At 47.0% G+C, this 23624-nt stretch overlaps 1 protein-coding gene across 1 annotated transcript in view; it reads left to right on the forward strand.

The window, feature by feature from the left end:
- The window catches only part of KY (kyphoscoliosis peptidase), a 47455-nt gene that overhangs the window by 3788 nt on the left and 20043 nt on the right, over positions 1 to 23624 (forward strand). The window contains exons 5-8 of the mRNA XM_036219542.1: positions 5805 to 5867; positions 16604 to 16672; positions 18465 to 18527; positions 21407 to 21489. Coding sequence (XP_036075435.1) covers positions 5805 to 5867; positions 16604 to 16672; positions 18465 to 18527; positions 21407 to 21489 — 278 coding nt within the window. The remainder of the gene's footprint in view (positions 1 to 5804; positions 5868 to 16603; positions 16673 to 18464; positions 18528 to 21406; positions 21490 to 23624) is intronic.

A 23624-nucleotide genomic window follows, 5' to 3' on the forward strand; every position in this document is an offset into this window, starting at 1 on the left:
AGGACCACTGGTTGTTTGGGTTGGTTAGTTTCCTAGTTCTCAGAGCTGTTCCTGGAAGAAGGGGAAGTGCCTGCTCCCGGGTATTCGTAATGAGGAAATGGGCAGAGGCCATCAGCTCCTGCATGGAAATGAGACAGCACTTCTTCACACGCTGCAGTCCAGAAGGCCTTCCCCAGTGTGTGGCATGGCCAGAAGACCCCCCAGGGGCACAGCTCTGGGTCAGCCCACGAGTCGCACCTCCCTCTCCTGCTCTGATCACATCTCTTCTAAGGGCTCTGTCACTAGAAAAGGTGAAGAACACAGAGAAGCCTGGAAATGCCAGGGATCAGGACTGCTCCGGGAGGTGTCTGACACCTACCACAGACACTATACGACTCCAGATCGACGTACTCCACACACATGACCATAACTTAGGGAAAGAAGACCCTGCTTGCTAAGGTTTTTCTGCTGATACTTTTCTCCAAATATTTTCTCAAGAAAGAGAAACGGGAGAGTGTGCAGCCTCTGAGACCTGCTAAGAGCCGGCTTACAGGTGCCCACACAGCCCAAGGCGGGGAAATGCTGAGCAAGACAAGCTCGTTCCGAGGCCTCTTGGTGCACAAGATCCAAAACGTGTCCATGCCCACTTCCAGGTGTCTCCTCCTGTCTCCTCCCCACTCCAGATCCTCAGCTCTGCGAAGGAGAGCCTGAGCTCAGTAACTGTCACCATGCAGAAGACAGAGTGAAGATGTGACCAGGTGGCTTTCTGCTGTGTCCTTGTGGCAGAAAAGAGTCAGAGGGACAGGAGGCAAGGAGCATGTGCACCAGGAGGTTTGGGCTGCAAGGCCAACAGGTGCTCTCTCCCCTTTTCTCTGGGGCCCTAGCATTATCCCATTCATTCCCTTGGAACAGTGCTTCTCAAAAGTATTCCTGGAGGCTCTCAGCTTGTCTCAGGTAGTCCCTTGGCTGTGGAGGAGGCTGCATAAAGCTGCCTGCACCAAGTCTGAAAGAGTTTTGAAGTCTTGGGTTTATCCCCAAAGTTAATGTGATAACTTTATTCCACTCCACAAGCGAGTCATTGAGGGTTCCACGTGGTAAGTTCCAGACTGTGGAGGGCCCTGCAGAAAAGAGGGACTGGGGGGCCTGGACTGGTTGAAAGCGCTGGAGAAGCAGGATCAAGGCTGAGCTTTCATGAACAGCACCATAAGCTGCTCAGCAAGCTGGTTTGGTGAGGAAAACTCCGCTGCCACCGCGGAGCACTAGGTGCTCCTTTCACACCAGGAACTTGATTCTACTGCAGTTGCTCCCACTGCCAGAACGTACGCCAGTTCTCTGCCAGGAGCTTGACCTCACAGCCACCACTTCCAGCCAGCACCAGAAAGAGAGAGAGAAAGCACTTCTCTTCTTTTTCCTGTTGCCTCACCAGCTCCTGAGATGGAATTGGACACAGGTGCCGCTGACTAGCCATGCCCCACCCACACATGTCCACACTGTAGCTGCAAGGGAGGCTCGGAGAGCAGGCAACTTTCACTTTTGGTTTCCACAAGGAAAGGCAGTCTTTGCCCACCCCTACCCTACACCCTCCCATCAAATGGCACACACAGAAATAGGCACCAAGATGGATGGCAAACGTTTTCTACAATAATGCTTCCATATTTATGTGGTGGAGACGTGGTAGTAAAAAATGAGTATCTGTATTGTGAAAATTCTCCCTAGGTGATCCTGATAGCCAAGCCCACCCCTATTGAAAACTACTGTTTTAATGCTTTTTTTTTTTTGATGTTTTTAAACGGCGAGGGTTGCATTGATGCTCCCAAGTGCATCTCATTCATGGACAGCCTCCCTCAGCAACCAGGAGAACCAAGTTACACCACCCATGTTAATCCAGATACGTTTGCAACTGGCACATCACTCGCTGGGCCTTGGTCTCTCCACCACAGAGAACCTCACTCCAGTCCTTGTCATTTCACAGGACTCCAAGCCATTGGAAATGGAATCCAGAAATGGCAGAAATTAGAATGAAATGACCTGTATGGTAAATTCTCTGTTTTAATTGTATTTTCTAATCTCTGGAATTCATCACTTTGAGAAATGACTGGAAGCATTGGGTTCCACTTGTTGAACACTGGCTCTAGACATCTAACCACTCTGGGAGTGGCTGCTCGTGGCTCAGCCAGGCCTCCGTGGCAACTGTGCGCATGGAAAGTTTTCCCTGCCATCAGGTACCCCGATTTCCTGGAGGCTGAAGAAAGGGCAGTACCATAAGCTTGAGCACCCACTTGTTCTCTCGGTGAGCCTCAGGGAAGACTGGCATCATTTGGGATAGTGAGGTTTGGGTGTGTTCCCACAGAAATGGGGCTGTCCTGTCATGCAGGTCATCCATCCTTTGAAGATTTTTCTGAACAGAGAGGACAACAGCTTGCCTTGGGCCAGTATCACTTGAGGCCTGGGAGATGCTAATGGCTCCCTGCTGGCCTGGAACCCAGAATACAATAAAATCTGAGAGAAGTCAGCTTCCAAAATCTCTTCTCTGGTACCAGCTGCCTGTCACCCTGCAGTCTCAAGATCTGAGAATTCTATGCAAGGACCAGCTATACTAGGCCTTATTCTGTGCCATTCAGGGATCCATTAGCCCAGCCTCCAGGAACAAACATCCTCGTAACTGCACTGTGGGCATGTGAAAATTCTAAGAAGGATCATATCTCCTCTCACAGAGCCCCAATAGGGGGCTCAGTCAGACTCCAGATCAGATGACTGATTCATCAGATGCCAGTGTAAAGGAACCACCTTCCGTGACTCTCCACAAATAGGGAAACAGGGCCACAATTGAGCAAGACTGAACATTCTTCTGACAGTAACGAAAGGGAAGGTTGGAGTTCTAAAAGTAAATTCATTCCTCTATTACCTCAATAAAGGTCAATAGTGCTCACTTTGTGCCAGGCAAGGTTCTAACTGTTAGGATGAAACAGTGGCCAATACAGTCAAGAACCCCTGCCCTCATAGGGCTACATTAAAATGATTGTAATCATAATGACAGACACTGAAGTTGTGTGTCAATATCCTGGAAGTGAAGAGCTTGCCTGTATTCCCTACCCTGTGCGTGCGGATGAGTTATCCTCAAGATACACTGCCCCAGGGACCACCCCTCGGAGTTCCAACTGACAGACATGCATGGGTGAGATAGCTTCCTTAACCCTGCTATACACATGCTCTAGCTCTCCTGAAGCAGACACCAAAATTAGTAAAACTATGCTTCAAGCTCATCAAAATTAAGATAAGAATCATATCTCCAGAGACATGTCAGTCACAGAAACGCAGAGCAGCCCATGCAGGCACGTGTTCCCGGCCAGGCCAGTGTGTGAGTGAGTAAGCGGGCAACGAACGGGGCTGCAGTGGGAGGGAAGAGATGTACCATCCTCGTTTGTTGCAGGCCCTTACCTTGCCTGAGCTGTCTGAAAGCCATCTATGTCTTGTCGGGCATGCTGTTCCATCAGCAGAGGATTGAAATATACTGAATGCATCCTCTTTTCACCATCTGCGGGGTTCCTGGTTTGGAGGAAGTTTAATGGAAAAATACAACAAAACACCAAGGGACCCAGTAACTGTTACAAGACTCTCCTAAAAGGCATGAAGTGGGTCTTAGTATAATGTGTCAGTCATTAAAGGGGATGATTAAAATAGTTTTTGCAAAAACCGAGAGTTTCAGGTAAATGCAGGGGTGGAGAGAGGCTCCATAGAGGCTTTGAACTCGGAAAAGATAACGGTTCCAACACTCCACCAATATATGTAATTTAAAGTAAAATTTTATTTCTTTTTCAAATGGCACACTTATATTCATGCAGAAATTAAAATTATAGCTTCTGTCTGCGTTTTCTGATGGCAAGATTGTGGGTACATACTTGCCTTGCTAGTGCTCAGGACACCGGCCCTGGTAACCAGCAGGCCGCTCAGCCCTGGAAACTGGATGGCATGTTCATCTGAGAAGGAAGCAGCTGATGGCTTGTGCTGGTGGAGTGTGCACAAACGTGGCTGAACATGGGGTTGATCCAAAAGGGCACATGTGCCCCCTCTTGCTGCCCTGTGCACTTCTTGGGCTGGGGGTGTGCAGGAGGCCGGGGGTGGGGGCGGGGGGAGCCCGAAGTGCTCCAAACTTTTCCAAACAGCTGGTGTTTGGGCTGAGCCGCCCTGCCCCCAGCTTGTCCAGCAATGGGTTTCCCCTGCTGTGATTGGCTGCTTTCCTTGTTCCTGGCTGAAGTCTGCCTAGCAGCACAGCGACTGACGCCCCACAGCTACAGGGAAACCAATTGTGCAGCCCTGACTATAAATACCCCACAACAGCTATGCCAGCTAATTGCCCTCCTTGAGGATTCCCTTCCCATATCCTATTTCCTCCCTCGGCCAGCAGAGCAGAAATGCAGCCAGCTGTGCCCACAGGAGGTGGCCTCCCTGTCCTAGCCTGCGTCTGGCCTGGAGCTCCAACTCAGAGTACCTCATCACCCTGGGTGGAGCTCCTGTGGACCTGGAACCTCAGCCAAACAACCTATCACAGTCCAGGGTCTAAGGGTCCTGGTTGGCCTGCTCATAGGAGAAGGCTGGAGCAGGCAGATTTCTCCAGGGCAAGACCCAGCCAGATGGATAGAAAGCCCAGCCCAGCTCAGTGTCCCACTCACCCACCATGACTGGCTCCTGCTTGGCCCCAGGCATGGGAAGCACTGAATAGCACATCTGGTACGGTATACAAGAGATGTCATCCAAATGGAACCTGGTCAGTCCCATGCCCTAGAGGCTTGCTTGTTTCCAGGCCCAGGCACTGGTCCCAGTGAGCACTTACAGTGACAGGCCTGGCAGCCTTTCTGCAGACCAATGGAAGGCCACGGAGAAGATGACTGGCCAGGGTGGTAGCAGTGAGGAACCCTCCAGCTGCCACAGACCTGGCTCTTCCCAACCCCACCTTCCCACTCCTCTGAAGCAGAGATTCAAGGGTAACCTCAGCAAGACCAGCTCATTGCAGCAGTTGTACAGGGAGAGATGTAGGAAAGGTGGTATTTCTGGTAGGAGGGGCAGCTAAGCCCGTAGTTTCCTGCTCATGGCCTACAGTAGGAATGGGGCATCTCTACACAACGGCCTGACCCCACCAGGCTCAGGGAAGCTCTGTGTCCCAGGGATGTACATATCTCTAATTGGTGGAGAGAGTTTTCATATAGTGGGTGCCCTGCAAATGTAAAACTGAACCAAACTGCAAGTTACCCCAAGTCCTAGGCTGGAAGCAGGAGGTAGGCTGCCCTCATTCTTCTCAGACGGAGGCAAGAGGCAGAACTAGGTGTCAGGAGACTAGGGGTTCAAGTCCTAGTTCTGACCCTTCCTGACTGCAGGATCTGGCAAAAAGTTACCAGTCCAAACTGTGGACCTCTCGGCTATAAAATCAGGACAAGAACCTCTCAGGCCACTTCACACAAAGGTAGGAATGTCAAGCATACCCATGCACTTTCGGGATTGTGCCTGGTGACACCAAAGTCCAGAGTTGTGGTTACTTAACCATGGAGGTGTCCCTGGCTTCTTGTGAAGAAACCCAGCCTGTGCTGACACCTGCAGAGAGGCATGAGGGTGTGTGCAGAGGGCTCCCAGTCAGCGTCCTCTGCGTTCGGGTATAACTGTGCTAAGTCCTGTGTGTGCGTGCTGTGGGTTATGCACACGAGTGTGCATATGTTAAAGCCAGGCCTGGGATGAGCTCGGGCCCCATCAGCCTGCCTTTCTTGCAGCCTGCCGGGGGAAATTCTGCTGTGATCCCAGTGGTCACTGCAGGTCTCTCTGTCTTTCTTAAATAGGACACCTGGCGGAGAAGCAGCACCCTCAGCAGACTCAGGTCATCACTTCCTATGACAACCAAGGTAAGGGATTCGCAACTAGCCTCTGGCTCCTGTTTGCCAGAGACAGCCGACTGCAGAGCACAGACTTATGGGGAGCAGGGTCTTCTCTGCCCCACGGATGTTGGAGCTTCCTTTCCCTCTTCTCACATTCCATGGGAAGCAGGGAGAGGCTGCATGGTGTCGTGGGATGAGAAATAAAGTCTTTAGGCAACAGAACCCACTGGTGTCATCATCCTCATCTTCGTTGTTATATATAATAAATGCTATATATATCACAATATATAACATTTATTGAGCACTAACCATGTGCCAGGCATTCTGCCACGCCATTTACATGATTGTTCTCATGTAAATTAAACTTCACAACAATCCTATGTGATTGGTACTCCTGGTATCCTCATTTTACAGATGAATAAACTGAGGCTTGGAAAGATTGTCATGTGTCCATGATCAAATGACCAGCAAGATTCAGAACTGGGCAGTTGACCCTCCCACAACCACCACAAGGCCTCAGCTGTTAACCTTCACGCAGCTCTGCTTCCACAGCCCCCTGGAAACCAGTCTCCCCCTGCGGCTTGCGTGGAGCAGGAGAGCTCCACTGCTGTGGCTGGGGACCGGGCCCTCCACTCCTGCTCGGTTTTCTGCTCCACATTAAAGACCCAGAGCCTGGTGTCTGAGGGCTCCCAAAGGCTAGGCCCTAAGATTTCACCACCAGTGCTCTCAGCACTATTGTCCTAACCCGTAAGGAGATCATCTGATGGCATCCAGGGAACAGGGGTAGCTCTCTATGAGCAGGAGTATCTGGAGGCCCTGGAGGTTTTGGAGCCTTGGGGAACTGCTCTCTGAAACAGGTTTAAGAAGAGCCTGTCAGCATGGTTACCAGCACAAGGCAGCTGGCTCTCCTCGAGTTCTGGGTCAGTATCCCTTTAGGCCAAAATTCCTGGGACAATAGATCCAAGACAGGCCCCAGGGCCACTCAGTGGGCTGCATGCAACCTGCCACCTACGCTGAGCACCACAAGGACAAGCCCAGGCCCCTCTGCTTCTCTGAAATAGAAGCAGTACACAGCTGGCCACCAAATAAGAATAAACACAATCTCACTAAAATGAGAGAGGATTATCGACCACTTATTTCACTTAGTTGTGGCCATACCCTTGGATGAGGTCATGGTGTTATTCCAGTTAACACATGAGAAAGCTGAGGCTGGGGATGCTACAGTCCCTGAGCAGGGCGCTCAGGCCAGACCTCCACGCAGCACTGCCTCCCCTGTGTTGCAGGCAGATGGGGGCTGCCGGTCACCAGAGCTGCACAGCACACCCCAGCTCACATGCACCATTCATGTGCGCCACTCACCACCCCTCAGCATCCCAGGCTTCTAGAGAGGCAGGAAGGAGGGCAGCCTTGGCGTCCTATGAGAAGGAGGGACCCCTGTGTAGATTGGGATGGGCTGGCCCGGCGATGTCCTGAAAGAACCTGAGTCACAGCGACGATGGGGCCTCCCTTCTTTGGGGCAGAGTTCACACTGATATTGGCCCATTCATTCCGCAAAAAGCAGTTCCTGATGCCAGCGGTGGGGATCCATTAGAGAACAAAACAGATAAGGCCTCCTGTTCCTGTGGTGCTGACAGCCTAGGTAGGGAGACAGATGAACCTAACAAGTAAATTATAGGATGTCAGCTAAATCTGGAGGAGAAAATAAGGCAGGAAGGAGAATAGGGAGTGAGTATGTATGCACATGGGTGTATATTAGTTTCCTATGGCTGCTATAACAAATTATCACAAACTCGGTGACTTAACACAAGTTTACTCTCTTAGATAGTTCCAGAAACCCCAACTTTCAAATCAGTCTCACCGGGCTGAAGTCAAAATGTTGGCAAGGCAGTTTCCTTTTGGAAGCTCATGGAGAAAATCTGTTCCATACCTCTCTCTTCTTGTGCCTAGAGGCTACTGATACTCCTTGACTTGTAGCTGCATCACTCCGATCTCTGCTTCCACTGTCACATTGCCTTCTCTCCACATAAGTAGTTAAATCTCCCTCTGCCTCTGTTTCCGCCCAGATAATCCGGGCTAATCTTCCTATCTCCAGATCCTTAACTTAATCACATCTGCAAAGTCCCCTTTGGTATATTAAGTAACATTCACAGGTTCCTGGAATTAGGGCATGGCTATCTTTAAGGGCCATTATGCAGCCTACCACAGGGGACAATTTAAAATAGAATAGTTGAGAAAGGCCTCCCTGAGAAAGTGACATTTGCCTAAGGGAGGAGGAAAAGGAATAAACCATATGGGCATCTGGGAAAGGGCTTCCAGCAGAGGGAGCACAGGGCCTGAGGGCCTGAGGGTCTGAGGCAGGAGCTTGCCTGGCAAGTTCAGGGAGCTGAAAGAAGGTCACTGTGGCTGGAGGGGCGTGGTCAAGCTAGGGGTAGCAGAGATGAGTCAGAGATGACACAAGGCAGATCTTGAAGACCATGCTGGCTTCTAACCTGAGTGTGATTGGAAACTACTAGATGGTTTTAAATATGAGAGTAAACAGAAGTGGTCAAGTATGGATGCAAGAAGACTCCTTAGTTGGCAGCGTGGTAAACCAGGCAAGAGAGGTTTTCCCATGGTGTGCATTTGGGATGTAAGAGGGAAAAACCAAGGTTTAAGATTGAGGACGGCGATGGGGGAGATATAGGAGGAGCATTTTGGGGAAAGAAGGTGAAGCATTCGGATTTGACCTTGTTGAGGTTGGTGCCAGTGCCAAGCAAACACATACCTGCTAATAGTGACCAAGGAAATCATTATTTCCTGTACCACCTTCCTACTCATCCAGGGAGCTGCAAAACTCATGAGTTCAGTTCTGTGACCCACACCAGCTCCAGAGCAGCTTTATATCAATAACGGCAGTGCCCCAAGGGGAACACTTCGTATGGGCCATTCTAGGTCCTAAACCTCTTTTGTGGCTTACCTCATTTGACCCCACAACCACCTTCTGTGCAGGTTATCCTCCCATTTTACAGATGGGGAAACTGGGACCGGAGAGGTTTTAGTAATTTGCCTGAAGTTACACAGCTGCCACACACCAGGTCTGGAAGTTAGGCCCATGTCTGCACTTCTAAAGCCAGCGGGCTTAACTACTCCACCATACACCGCCCCGCCCCCTTCCATAAAGGGCTGTTGGGTATAACAGCTCTCATACCTCCCCGCTGGACCAGGAATCCAAGATTTCGATCAGAACTTGTCACTCAGAATGGTTCGCCTCCTCACCTTGTCATCCAGTGGTAGATTTGATACAATAGGTGACAAAAGGTCATTGGAATCTTGGATCTTCACAAGGAACGGAGCTTCAAAAGAATCTGTAATGGGCATGTGGGTCGAATGAGAGGAGAGTGTTCCCTGGCCTTCAGGCCTCGAAAGTTATACCTGAGGAGTCAGTTTTCTGTTGAGACTTCCATCCTTCCAGGTCATCGTCATCCATCCTTATCCCCATGCAGATACTCTGCGCCTTCTTTAATCACACGTGCAGTAGGTCAAATTGCCACATTTCCAAACCTAGGACATCCCTGTGTAGCTCCACTCTGCAGAAGGAATTGTGAATAGCCCTGTGTTTTCAAGACCCCAGTGAAAGCTGAGTCAGTTAGGGCCACAAGAGATGCCCTTCACCGCACACCACAGCCAGTTTCCCAAGGGTCTCAGCCCTGAGCTCTGGCGCATTCAGTCGTCATCTCATAACTAGGGCTGCTGAATGGGGCTTTCATACCATGTCTGGCAGTACCCAGTGAGCGTTCTCCAGGGCTGGACTGTCCTGTCGCCATCTTACATGCTTTTCCTGGGACGTCTGAGCTCATCATGCCCTACATTAAAGCTGACTACTCACCCTGAGCAAAAACCTAGACAGCATCTAAGAGTGTTTTTAAATTTACAAATGCTTTAGCTAAGGTTTCCTGGTGCTCAGCTACCACAGGAAAATATTCCGAGGCAAAGAATCTAGGATGTAAATGTGGCAGCCAGTTATGGAAAGAGTTAATGAACACCTAGAGTCAATGATGGCAGGTACCTGACATGAATCCCTCATTCCCTACACACACACACACACAGACTCACATTTATACATACACATGCATGACAGTCTTTGCTAATTGATCAGTGCTCTAGGCAGCCACTTCCAATCAGTCAGAGTTAATGAACAACACAAAATCTGTTTGCCATCTCTGTACTAGGTATTCTGAGCACATTAGGCCTTTAGACAGATCCTGATTCAAACCTGAGAGACCTGGAGAGAAGCTGTCAAGTGGGAGAAGTCTCCAGACTGGGTAAGAGGCAGTACACGGACGTGTTGGGCTTGCCTGCTGCATCTCACTTCTGAGAGGATAGGGAAAAGGAAGCAGTGCCAATGGTGTCTGGGAAAATAGCCTGAGAGTCACTTCTTAGGGGTAGCAGAGAATAATCACTAATACACTTTCACTTAGACAGTCAAAACTGCAGCTTCAGAAATATTATTTGGGTGACGACTGGTAGAACGGGGTACCAGTGCCCTCAGAGAAACAGCAGGTGACCTAAACTCCCAGGAAGTGCTTCCTTTGATTTGGTTAAGATTAGTGAACGGTATCTGACTGCACTTAGGATTTAGATCTTATTTTAAATTTTGCTCCAAATGATGTTCCACTCTTTTATCATTGGAGATTGGTTGGATTAATATTTTTCCTTAAATTAAGAGTTTTCTTTGATACAGGAATGCTATAGTCGGCAAACTCTTACCACTTTACATGTTAAGAAAGCGTGGGGCTGTAATGTGAGTGCTGCTCACCTGCGGATGGCAGGCCCAGGCCCAGGCCCAGTTCCTGGAGCAGAGAAGCCTCCCAGAAGTACCCTTACACCCTGTGAGTGAGAGTGGGGATCCCACTCCCACACAGATCAGGGAGGCCAGGAGCTTTGCTGTTTTTCTCAAGGGAGTGCCAGCCAGCAGCCGCCCTTTGTTGGAGAACCAGGACGTGGGACTCAGGAGGATGTTGGACATTGGCCCCTGTCCAAGAGGGGAAAGAGAAGAGGGGACGCAGGAAAGAGAAAAGGAATTAGAAACATTGATGGCTGGGGTTCCACGCCAGGGCTCCATTGAGCATGTGAGACTACCTCAACATCCACCCTTGGAAAGGCTTTAACAGTATTTTATTTTTCAGCTCCCTCATTTTTGACAAACAGACATGGATGAATTGAGAGTAGTTGGAAGTACCTGGACGTTAGATGTTCAGAGAAGAGATTGTTGGTTGTTGAACCATAAACCAACAAGTCGTTCAGTTTTCCAGCATCTCTAAGTTACTGGAGACTGTTCCAGTCAAGCATTTTCCAAATTGTGTTTGACAATATAGTACTGAGTCAGATAGACTTCTTTGCTTCAGGTCTTCTCAGATCATTGTGTATTGTGTGTACAAAATAGGAGAGAGTGGGCATAGTTCTCAATTTCTTTTTTTGCAAGACATCTTGCTACCAAATACCCCTCAGGGAATTTCAGGTGGAAAGTGGGGAGACAAGGAGAATAGACCCAGGCCTCATGCATCATGGGAAGACACATAGGAAGTCTTTGCTGCCGATGGTGATGGCGCCAGATTCTATCCGAAAACCAAAGCTGAATTATGCTTTGAACTCTTAGAAATGCTTAATGTCTTAGTTATAAAGCCACAGGCAGATTTTATTTGACAGTGAATGTGCTAGAAACTACACTCAAAATGAATGTTAACCCATTCGAAGTAATGGCTCAGAAACCCCACTGTATCTTTTTAAATTGTTTGGGAATTACTCTCTTTGGCATGCAGAGCAAGTTTATGAGCTGCACGAGAAAGTCTTTGAAAAATAATTGCAACATGTTTAGTAGGCAAAGGGTTAATAAAAAGAGCTCTTACAAATCAATAAGGAAAAAAATAATACATCAATAGGAAAATAGGCAAGTCATAAAATAAGAATTTAAAATGGCAAATAAATATATTAATAACATTACACTAAAATATTCCCAAACAAGATGGCATATTCTTTGACAAAAGTTTAAAGAATTAATAAAAATCAAATGTCAGTGAGGGTATTAGTTATCTATTTTTACATTACAAACCACTCAAAAACTCAATGGCTTAAAACAATAAGCATTTATCAGCTCACAAGTCTACAGGTTGGCTGGGTGTTCTTTTCTGAGCCACACCCAGCTGATCATGGGCCTTGGCTGGACTTGCTCATGTGTTGCAGTCAGCTAGAGAGTTGGGTGGAGACCAACTGGTCTAGGGTGGCTTCACCTGAGATGGCTCTGTTTTGCTCCATGTGGTCTCTCATCCTCCAGGAAGCTAGCCTGGACTCACTCACATGGTAATTGTGGCTGGAATCCCAAGAATGAAACTGGAAGCTGCAAACACTCTTGAAGCTTAGGCTCACAGCTTGCACAACATCACTCCTACCACATGCCCAATGGCCAAATCAAGTCATAAGGCCAGCCCAAATTCAATGGACAGAACAAAATGCTTCTCATTGAGAGGAAGCACGAAGTACTGTGGCCAATTTTGCAATCAAACACAGTACGAATGAGCAAAGTGGACATTCTCTTGCTTTGTAGGTATAATCATATATTGCTAAAATTATTCATGAGATAATTTTGCCAATATCGAACAAAAGCCTTAAAAATATCCATATCCTTTGATCTATATTTAAGAATTTATTCAAAGTGACTGATTTGAAAAGTATCTAAAGAGGTGTGTATCACAATGTTTACTGCATTACCATTTATAATAGCAAAACATTTCAGAAAAGGTAATTATCCAACCAAAAAAGGATTACTTATATGGATTATAAACCACCAATAGAATAGAGTACTATGTAGCCAGGTAAAATGATGACATGTGGCTACATTCACTGACGTATTAAATGATGAAAATAGGTTACAAAAGCATGTTTACTGTAATCCTATTTTGGATTTTCAATTTCTATTTTATATTTTTCTGTATCATCCAAGTTTTTGTTTTAATTCTGCTTGGGCTTTTTTATTCCGTTGGGTTTTTAAAAAAAATTTTATTCTATTTTAAATTAACTTACAGTAAAATAGAATTTTCTGGTGTAGAGTACTATGAGTTTTCATACATGCATAGATTTATATAACTATCATCACAATCAGAATACAGAGCAGTTAGTTCTCTTACCCCCAAAATTCTCCTGCACAGACTCTTTGTAGTCACAGCCTCTCATTATTCCTAAGAGTTTCTTTGTATTGATGAAAAGTATTTCTTGATATGGATGTACTATGGGGCGTTTATCCATTCACCTACTGAAGTACATTTAGGTTGTTTCCAATTTGGGGTAATTATTAATATAGCTCTATAAACATTTGTGTATAGGTTTTTGTGCGAACATAAGTTTTTATCTCTCAGGATAAGAGTCCAAGAGTGTAATAGTTGGGTCATATGTTAACTATATGTTTTGTTTTATAAGAAACTGCCTAAGTATTTTTCAGAGTGGCTGTACCATTTTATAATACCAGTAGCAATGTACAAAAAAATCCAGTTTCTCCACAACCTTGTCAGCATATAGTATTAGCACTAGTTTTTATTATTGTTCTTCTAATAAGTATGACATCCCATTGTGGCTTATTTTTCATTCTAATGGTTAATCATTTTGAACATCTTTTCATGTGCTATTTGCCATCTTTCTTTTGGTGAAACATCTGTTCTTTTACCTACTTTATAGTTGGATTGTCTTTACACTTTTGTAAAAAATTAAGTTGCCAGATTTGTGTGGGTCTATTTCTTAACTCTTTATTATACTCTGTTGGTCTATGTATCTACCCCTTTGCCAATATCACATTATTGTGATTACTGTAGCTTTATAGTAGCACATCTTAAAAACAGATAGTTGGAGTCCTCCAAATTTTTGTTTTCAAAATTGATTTGACTACTCTAGTAGCTAGTATCATCTAAATTTTAGAATCACCTTGCCTTTTTTACAATCTATAAAATTCCCCCAAGGAGTTTGAAATTGCATTAAATCTATAGATCAATTTAGGGAGATTGGCAACTCAGTAATATTGAGTCTTCCAATTTTCGAACATGGCATGTCTCCTCTACTTATTTAAGTCTTTTTAAAATTAGTTTGATCATATTTTGTAATTTTCAGGATACAGTTTCTGCACTTTTTTTAGATTTATATTTAAGTATTTCAGTTTTGAGAGCTATGAGAAATAGCAATTTCTAAATTCAACTTTCAATCATTTATTGCAATATAAATATAATTAATTTGGGATTGTTGATCTTGTATCCTATGACCATGTTAAACTTACTTATTAGTTCTAGGAACTTTATTGTAGATTCCTTGGGATTTTCTGTGTAGACAACCATGTTATCTGTGAATAAGGATATTATTTCTTTCTTTCTATTCTAGTTGACTTTTTTCCCCCTTCTTTAATTGCATGGGTAGTATTCCCAGTACGATTTTTATTAGGAGCAATGACTGGAGATCCATGCCTTGTTCCCAGTCTCAGAGGGAAAGAATTCAATTTTCACCATTAAATATGCTATTAGCTATAGAATTTTGGTAGATTCCCTTTTTCAGATTAAGAAATTTTCCTTCCATTTCTAGTTTGTTACAAGATTTTATTATGAATAAATGTTCAATTTTGTCAAATGCCTTTATTGCATCAATTGATATTATCATGTGATTTTTTTTTCTTTGGCCGGTTAATATGGAGAATTACATTCATTGGTTGTTGAATATTGAACCAGCCTTGCATTCCTAAAATAAACCATACTCAATTGTGTTATATTATTCTTTTACTATATTGCTGTATTTAATTTTCTAATATTTTATTGAGGAGTTTTGCGTTTCTAAGGAATGTTGGTCTGTAAGCGTTCTTTTCTTATACAGTCTTTGTCTGGTTTTGGTGTCAGATTAATGCTGACCTCATAAAATGGATATGAAGTATTCACTACTCTTCTGTTTTCTGAAGGAGGTTGTAGACAATTGGTGTTATTTCTTTTTAAATGTTTGTCAGATATTTGTTTATTTTTGGAAGGTTTTGAATTAAAAATTTAATTTTAAAAACAGATATAGGAACGTTCAGGTTATCTACTACTTTAATGAATTTTGATTGTAGCTTTCAAAGAATTAGTCTACGCCATCTAAATTACAGAACTTATATCACCCATTACATTCCTGATATTGGTGTCTTGATTTTTGATTTGTGTCTTACCTTTTCTATTTTTTTTTTTTTTGGTCCATCTGGTTAGTGGTTTATCAATCTTATTGACTATTTCTTTAAATATTTTTTCTGTACCACACTATTTCTCCTCTCCTTCCCAGATTTCAATGACATGAATGTTATACCTTTAGGTATTGTCTCACAGTTCAGTGAGACTCTGTCCAATTTTTCTCTCAGTTGTTTACATTGGATAATTTCTATTAATCTACCTTCAAGTTTACTGAATCTTTCATCTGTCATCTCCATTCTGCTATCAAGCATATCCAGGAAATTTTTTAAACTTCTATATTTTTCAGTTCTAAAATTTCCATGTTTTTTTCTTATATTTTCTAATGTTTTTTGTTGATACTTTGTATAATTTCATTTATCTCAAGCTGTTTGCTCTCACTTTTTAAAGCATGGTTATCATAGTTGTTTTAAAGTCTTTTTCTGATAATTCCAAAATCTGTGTCATCATGAGGTTAGTATCTATTGATTAACTTTTCCTTTTCATATTGAGATTTTCCTGGGTCTTTCTATGCTGAGTAATTTTGGATTGTAGCCTCTGTAATGCTAAACAGATCTGTCTTGCACATGCACCACCCAGTAGCCAGTCTAGGCATTGGTCTACCCCATAGTTTAGTTCTCAAAGACTGTGATGTTTAGGATGAGATCCATGCATGCACGACATAGATGAGGTCCATCTATGCAGAAGTGACCACAGGAGTTTGTTCATAACTTTACAGATTTGTTTTCTGGAGCTCTTTACTCTTCACAACCCAATCCTCTGGCCAAAACCTGGGGCTTTAGTTTCCCCCACTCAACCAGGCACTTCTCACAGCTGTGTCTGCTTCTGGAGCCAACCAATGGAGAACAGAGAAAAACAATGGGGATTTGTCCCCGTGCTCTTGGGGATCATGGCTTTTCTGGTGCCCTCCCTCAAAGACTTAGGTGCCTGCCTGTCCACCAACATCACTCTGCACTACTACTGACAAAATTTCTTGGGGGCTGAGCAGGGAGATAACAGAAAAAAGGAATAAATAAAATCAGAGATTTCCTGCACTCTCTCTGACTCTTAAAGGTTCTTTCTCTCACTCCACAGGCCGTAAGAAAGGGCTTCTCTTGGAGCACTTTTTCTCTACATTAATTATGCACTTCTGGGTTTGGGGCTGCCTTTGAGTCCAGCCAGGTAATACCAAAGTGGGAGGGGAATGATAAACTCGCTGCCAATTTCTAATCTTTAAATTCTTTAAATTCTAATCTTCTTCCCCAATTTACTTTCTGTCATTTACTTTACAGGGTCCTCAAATAGTTAGTTATCCGTGCATTTTTTCCCAAGTTTTATAGTTGCAGTCAGTGGGCAAAACAAGGTAGAATATGCTTATCAGTCTTGCCTGAATCTGGAAACTGTCTGCTTTTTTCCTTTCTTTTTTTTTTTAAACATGAATTACTTGTGTATTCAAAAGAAAGCTCTAAAACTAATTGTGTTTTGTTGTTCAAACATTTGTCATGAGACATTGCATTCTTTCCTAGTAGCGTCAGGCTGAGAATCTCACCTCCAATTCCTTTACAGGGACACAGCTAACTGTGGAGGTCCACCCTCGAGACGCCATGCCCCAGCTGCTCAAGAAGTTCTCTAAATGTACGTACATACAGGGATGCTTATGTGTGGAGGGCTGGCAGGGAGGATTGAAGGCAACGTAATAGTTCAGAGCCCAGCCTGGGCTTCTGGAGAGGAGTAAGGAGAGGAGTGACCTGGACTTACACACTGGTAAAAGGCAAGGCATGACAGCTTCCTGCTGAGGATTCTCTTTCTTCTCTATACCCAATAACCATTATACTGAAGTGTCTGAAATTAGGTGTGGGTAACACAAGGCATTTAGCTAAAGATGAATTTCATCACAAAATCATTGTTGGTTTTAGATGCCATTTGTTGACTGCCTAAAAACTAGCATTCACAGTGCTAAGTTCTTTACATTCATTAACTTTTTAACCCTTTAACATATACCAGGATTATTCACACTTTCAGGTCAGCAAAGTGAGACTCAGAAAGGTAAAATAACTGCCTACATGACTAGCTAAGAAGAAGGTCAGAACCCAGGTCTTACTGAGGCTTGCACTCTTACCCTACCTGGCTGCCTTCAGTGCAGGCCACACAGGCCCAGGCCCAGGCCTGTGATATTTCTTCCACTCCCTTCTGGGTCCGCTCCCTTCTGGGTCCATCTCTCCATCTCATAGCTAAACAAGGGCCTGGGCCAATGCAAGCCAAGGAACAGAGGCTGCAAACAGCCAAGGCTCAGATTCTCTCTGTGTCCACTCAGTAGGCCAAAGCAGGCCCTCAATGGCTGCCTGGCCCTGCAGCCCTCAGCAGTTAAGGTCTCAAGAGGGCAGGAGGAGACAGGCCCCAAGAGTCAAATGGCCAGATTCAGATCTCGGCCCTGTGATCGCAGACGAGTGGCTTAATTCTCCTCTGGATTTATTTTTTTCATCTATGAAGGGAGGGAAATAATTCACTGTCCCTCATAGGATCGACGTGAAGTTAAATGAAAGAGTCAATGTAAAGCATAAGCCAGGCACAGTGAGTACACAATAAATATTACCTGCTATTTCGAACCCCTATTACCCTACCAAAGAATGTAGATAAAAACAAAATGTAGGTACAAGAAAGAAAAGGCCAACTGTTTCTCAGAATGGTCTACATACATTTGCAACCTTCCGTTGTTATATTTACGGTCTACCATGGGCTTCAAGGGCATGAAACAGCCTGCCTTGGTATCCCATGCCCCAGCTCCTCCTGGTTCCATCAGGGTCCCACATCTTCCTGACCTCGTTTCAGATCAGCAGGAGGGGTTTCTCTCTCATTGCCCATGGAGTCTAATAATTACTGGCAACCATTTTGCCTTAACCATCCTGGATTTATAGGATTTGGTTGCCCTTGAAACTTCCCCAGGAATAATTTAATAATTACTTGAGCTTTCTGGGTTTCAGCTCCTATATATAGACCACCTTTCCCTCACTCACTCCACTTTCATGTCTGTCCATGGACAGTTCTTGTCCTGTTATCTGGTGTGAATTCACTGGTGTCCTCAGCACCCCCAGCTATGTTCCAAGATGACAGGAGAAGGCAGAGGAGGGCTAGACAGAAGGCTCCAGATGGACCCACTGAATAATCCCAAGTGTTGCTGTCAGAGGAAACATTACCTCTGCTCACAGACTGCACATATCTTTCTTGTCATTTGTCCCTGGTTCCCAGTCTTCCCTCTGCCCTACCAGGAAGTCCAGGGCAATTCCAGCAGCAAGAAGTCCAGGAGATGGGAGCAAGAAGGCTGTGAGGAGAGTGGGGTAGAAGCAAGGACCACCACACAGAGAATCATCTGTGCTTGCATTTTTATTGCTTCTGAAGTGTCTTTACTCTGACCTTTGGAATATTGTAGGTTTACACGGTGATAAAAATGGAAACCCAAGACCCCGGCAGCCTGGAGGAAAAGATGCCCATGGTAAGTTGCAGGGTCTTCTTAGGAGCTGTTCTGTGAGATGGGGAATTGGTTTAGCCTCATGGGGGATCTCTAGTCAATTGGAAATGGCTTCTGGGGCACTGTGCTAAGAATATGAGGCTACCTCTGGGTACAAGGGAGAGGAGTATCGTGATTGATTAGCAATATCTGCTATGGACACAGGGGGAGAAATTAAAAGCTCACATACTAGATGTATTCCCAAAGCTAAAGCAGAAACCTTGCCAATAACAAGGCTGCCCATCATGGGAAACATCAGAACTAGAATCCAGAGTTGCATTAACTTTAAATGAAGTACAGATATAAGGTAGGAGATATGCGAATAAGCAGAGTGAGGCAGGGAAGAAACCCTGAATGGGACGATAGATGACCTGGGTTCAAATCTTGCTTTTTTTCCTCACTCTCCTCCTCTAGGCCTCAGTTTCTCCGTTAGTAGACCAGATGGCATCTAAGGTTTGCTACAGCTTGGCACTTCTCATTGTTTTTGCTTTGCAATTAGAATAGTTTAGTTAATGCCACTGATATTTTAAATGTATTTGTGAAAAATTATATTTGGATCTTATATAATCTACTCAGAAGGTAAATTTAATGAGACATAAATCATTATGGGTATTTTTAATGTTCAGATGTTGTAAAATGGAACCAAGAAAGAGTAAAACTAGTAATAGAGCTTTCAGTCCCATTTTAGAAATGCCATCTTTCTTCTAAATGGGGGCAGGGAGGCCTCATTTGCAGAGCTGTACCGAGAAGAAATTGTTTGATGTGTCAAGTCCCCTTCATACTCACTTAGCTCACTCTGATGCCTCTTGTCAGAGAATGGCAGGAGCCCGATTCCATGAGGGAGAGGGCGCTGAGAAGTAGGGAAGCTCAGCAGGGCTTGCTGCTGTGTCCTCATGCCCTTCTGAGGGACTGGCTCGGCCAGGGCTGTACTTGGACCACACAGGGTAGGGACTGATAGTGACCTAAGTAATAGGAGACAAGAAGTCCCAGCCTCAGCACCCAAGGGGTGGCCACAATGGTGCTAGGCTTCAAGGGAGCTCTAATGTAAGATTGTGGAGGACAGAAGGATTTTGGGGTGTGTGACTTTCAGGAGATGTCTTAGCCATTGTAGAAGGAGAAGAAAAATGAAGGAAAAATGCGTCATGGTAGAGTTTGCATAGCCTGCCAGCCCCCCACATTCCCTGTCCCCTCTTAGAAGAGGAAAATTCCTCAGATTCCGGATGTGTCAGAGCACGTGACATGGCAAAAACCCAATCAGAGGCTTCCAACCAAAGGGACTAACCCCCCCAGGGGCTGCTGCAGTGTGGCAGCAGGGAGCAAGGGACAGCATGAGGTGGCCTTGGGGAAGGTGCCAAATCTAGCCTGGGGCTGAGAAGGAAGAGGCCTGGTTCCCACCAGGAATGGACTCTGGGGCAGTGAGGAAATGCAGAAGGACCTGTGCGGCCTGCTTCTGATGGCTACACCTGACTAGCCGCTAACCAGCTGGCACGGCACCTTGTCCTCTCCTGGCCCAGAGAGGGTCCATTTCTTGGGTCTCTAGCACCAAGGTATGGGACTCTCACAGCCCTTGGGGGATGTATGGGCAAATGTGCTGAGCACAGAGGCTTCGTACCCCTGCTCCTGCACTTGCCTGCAGAAGACTTCCGTTCTGCACCCTCCAGGGAGCAGAGTCACACCAGCCTTACAGCATGATCCACCACCTCATTCACTCTCCCCAGCGTCCCACACACATGTGCCTGAGGCCCAGCACCCCTCATGAGGTGGCGGTTGGGCCACAACTAGAACCCAGGCCTTGTGCAGCCCCACTAGGCATTTTCCCACATCCCTCTACTCGTCCTAGGCTTGCTGCTGCACCCTGGGGCCCCACCAGCACCCCTCACTCACCCACCACTCGGAGGCTCCTGAAATGACAAGCCGAGAGGTGGATGAGTCCGTCTGAGTCAGGGAATCAATGCCCATTGGCCCCATCCTCCTCTCACCCCCTCCCCGTCCTCCCACCCACCTTGCCTGATTTGGGCCAGCTTGGCTCAGAGGGGCTTGGATAACAAGGATGCTGCCAGAGCCCAGGCTCTTTTCTGGGTTGGGACAGGGCTTTGCTGCTCATCCATCGGTAGGTCTGACCACTGGTCAATTAGCCCTTCAGCAGCTGATTGAGCCTGTCCTGTGTCCAGGCTTCCTATGAGAATGGCTGGACATAGATGAGTGGTTCTGGGAGGCAGCCTCCCTCAGCAGCCTCCCATCAGAACACTTGGTTTTCTTGGGGTGCTCTAATCTCCAGCTGACTAGGGGCAAGGGAGAAGGCCTATCTGGGTGCCAAACCCACCTCCCCTGCAGAGGCCGAGGTGGCCTGACTCCACCACTCCCTCTTTCCACACCCAGAATGCTCTGCAGTACCTCTATCCCCGACACCATGACCTTGGCGCCAAGCCTCCCTCCTTTAGTCCGTCAGGGGTTAGCAGCATCACCTGGACGCTTTCCACAGAGCACTCATCCTGGACAAGTTAGCAGCAAATCTGCAGAAAACTAAATGGCAGGGAGAAGGGGATTTCATCATCGATCTGTCTGGGGACTGCTGAGTTAATTGAGGTGAAACCAGTTTCTTTATTGCCGGTTTCATAGGGTCTGCAAATAAGTTTATGTTCCCTGTGAGTCTCCAAGAGGACTGGAGGAGTTGCCATGGTCCCCAAACCAATTCGACCAGAGAACCCTGCCAGGAGATATAGCTCTTGGGAGCAGAGTTTCAGGCTCTGGGAATCATGTTGAAGGTCAGGAAGTCACAGCTCCTCAAAAAGACAGGGAGGCCTGAGCCAGGCAGCCCACGTCAGCAGGTTACAGCAGCTGACCTAGCCTCCCTGTGTTTCCAGCCTACCCCTGGGATCGGTCCAGCCTGAAATCCATGCCCCTGGACCTGCAACAGTTTGAGAAACTGGACACCTATGCCTCACAGGTAGGAGAGCCGGCCTCTCTGCCTAGGGGGCCCCACAAGGTAGCTTGGAGTTTCCCAAGCCAGGATAGCACGGCCTCTCCCCAGGAAGGAGTCCCTTGAATGGGTGGCCCAGAGTGCCTTTTCACAGAGAATGGGTGGGGACCAGAGGCCCAGGGCAGCAGGCCCTGCTGAGGACCGAGGCTGTTCCATCCCCCAACCCCTAACGCACAATGCTGACACTCCTGCCCCAGGCTGCACACTCTGCAGCCACCCCACTGGCAGGCCTCTCTGGCCAGCCCCATCCCACCTCCCCCTGACCATTTGGGCCTTGCACTGCCAATCCATGCCAGCACCAGCCCAGAAAGGAAGGGAGCACGAGGATGGGGGAAGCTCAGAGATGCAGATGGCCGGCACCACAACTACAGCCGTGCTCACTCCTAAAGCACGTGGGCTGCCAAGGTCTCACACCTCTGGGCTTAGGCACATCTGGGGTGGGGGTGGAGAGGGGCAGCTATAAGAGCTGAGGCGTTAGGGGCATGCTGGGGTCATGGGAGCCAGGCAGGAGCCTCGTGGTGCATGGATGGAGAGGAGCATGGACCAAGAAAGTCAGATCTGAGGGAGGAGCGGCAGTAGGACGTCACCCAGCTAACCCGGCAGGAGGAGGCCTGACCTGGATTAAGCAGGGGATGCTGAGAACAGAGGGGAGCAGAAGCCAACACTGAGCTGAGGGCAGAGGGGAAGGACACGATCCCCAGAGTGTGGAGCAAGGTGGAAGATGGGGAAAGGAGCTCTCAGGTGTGGGCTGAGCAATGGAGGAAAGGCAGGGCAGCTCCTCACCTGAGGAGCAAGGGAAAAGGAGCAAGTCTCCAGGGTGATGAGTTTGTTCAGGGGGGCGATGGGCCGTATAGTACCTGTGGTACATCCAGTGGAGATGACCACTGGGCGACTGGATAGCCAACCCTGGAGGTATCCAGCCTGGAGAGGCCTGGGCCAGAAACACTGACTTGGGAGCCAACAGATTAAGCTGAGAGCCGAAGCCATAGTGTGGGTGTCGTCTTGGGGAGGGCAAGGTGGAGCATCAGATGGGCCCGGAGCCACCTCAAGCCAGAGGAAAGAGTGAAGAGAAGATCCCACAGAAGCCTGACAAAGCAGGGGAGGCTGGATGCGGGCCATCCTGAGAAAGAGACTCGGGACCATTTTGTTGAGACACAGCAGACAGGAGGGGATGGGACAGCAAGGACACGAAGGGAGGAGGTGAGGACACAGGTGAGCGAGGGCCCTGCCTGAGGGACGCAGGCTCTACAAAGGCAGGAGGCCTGGACCCAAGGCCGACAGAGAGGCTGACTGAGCAGGAGGGAGAGAGAAAGGATGGGAGCAGGAAGGAGGGCTCATTGGAAGGAAGTCCTGCCTGGGCCTCGTGGAGTCTAAGGCCAGGTCACCTGTGAGATGAGGGAAGGGAAGTAGGGGGGACGGGGGCGGTATCCACAGTCTGCGGAGGGTGTGGTATGTGGTAATGGCCAACAGAGGGGATGGGACAGGCTGCTGACCAGGCTTAGAGAGCCAGTGCCAGGAGCCCAGCTGAAGCCAGAGACATACCACAGAGCAGTGGATAACTGGAGCCAGCCAGGCCCAGCTGGCTGAAGTCTGCAGTTACGTCAGGGGTCAGCCAGGCCATAGTGTGGGCCTGCAACATGATGGGCACTGTTCTAGGCCCCAGGAGGGGGACAAAGGCAAAGACAGTGGAGTTGGAGCTGGACATGGAAGAAAAAGAGGCAGGAAATGGCAGGGTAAGTGGGAGACAGCAGAGGGGCCAGAGGTCTCTTTGTGGTCAGAGTAGCTCCCGGGGTTCCAGTGTGAGGAATGGAATGGTTCCAGGAGACGACAGGTCAGGGCATACTCTGGAACCGAGCACCCAGCTGCCCCCGCTGCTCTAGAATGACTGAATACAGTCAAGGCTGCCTTTGTTGCAGCTCCAACCCAATTTCCTCCTGAGGGTCCCTGCAAGAAAACCTAATTTGTTCCCTTTTAAAATATATATATATAACATGCAATGTGCCATTTTAATCATTTTTAATTGTACAACTCAGTGACATTATTACGTTAATAATGTTGTACAGCCACCACCATCTATTTCCAAAATTGGAAGCTCTATACCA

This window comes from Rousettus aegyptiacus, unplaced genomic scaffold, assembly GCF_014176215.1.
Source record: "Rousettus aegyptiacus isolate mRouAeg1 unplaced genomic scaffold, mRouAeg1.p scaffold_m13_p_4, whole genome shotgun sequence".
Lineage (NCBI taxonomy): Eukaryota > Metazoa > Chordata > Mammalia > Chiroptera > Pteropodidae > Rousettus > Rousettus aegyptiacus.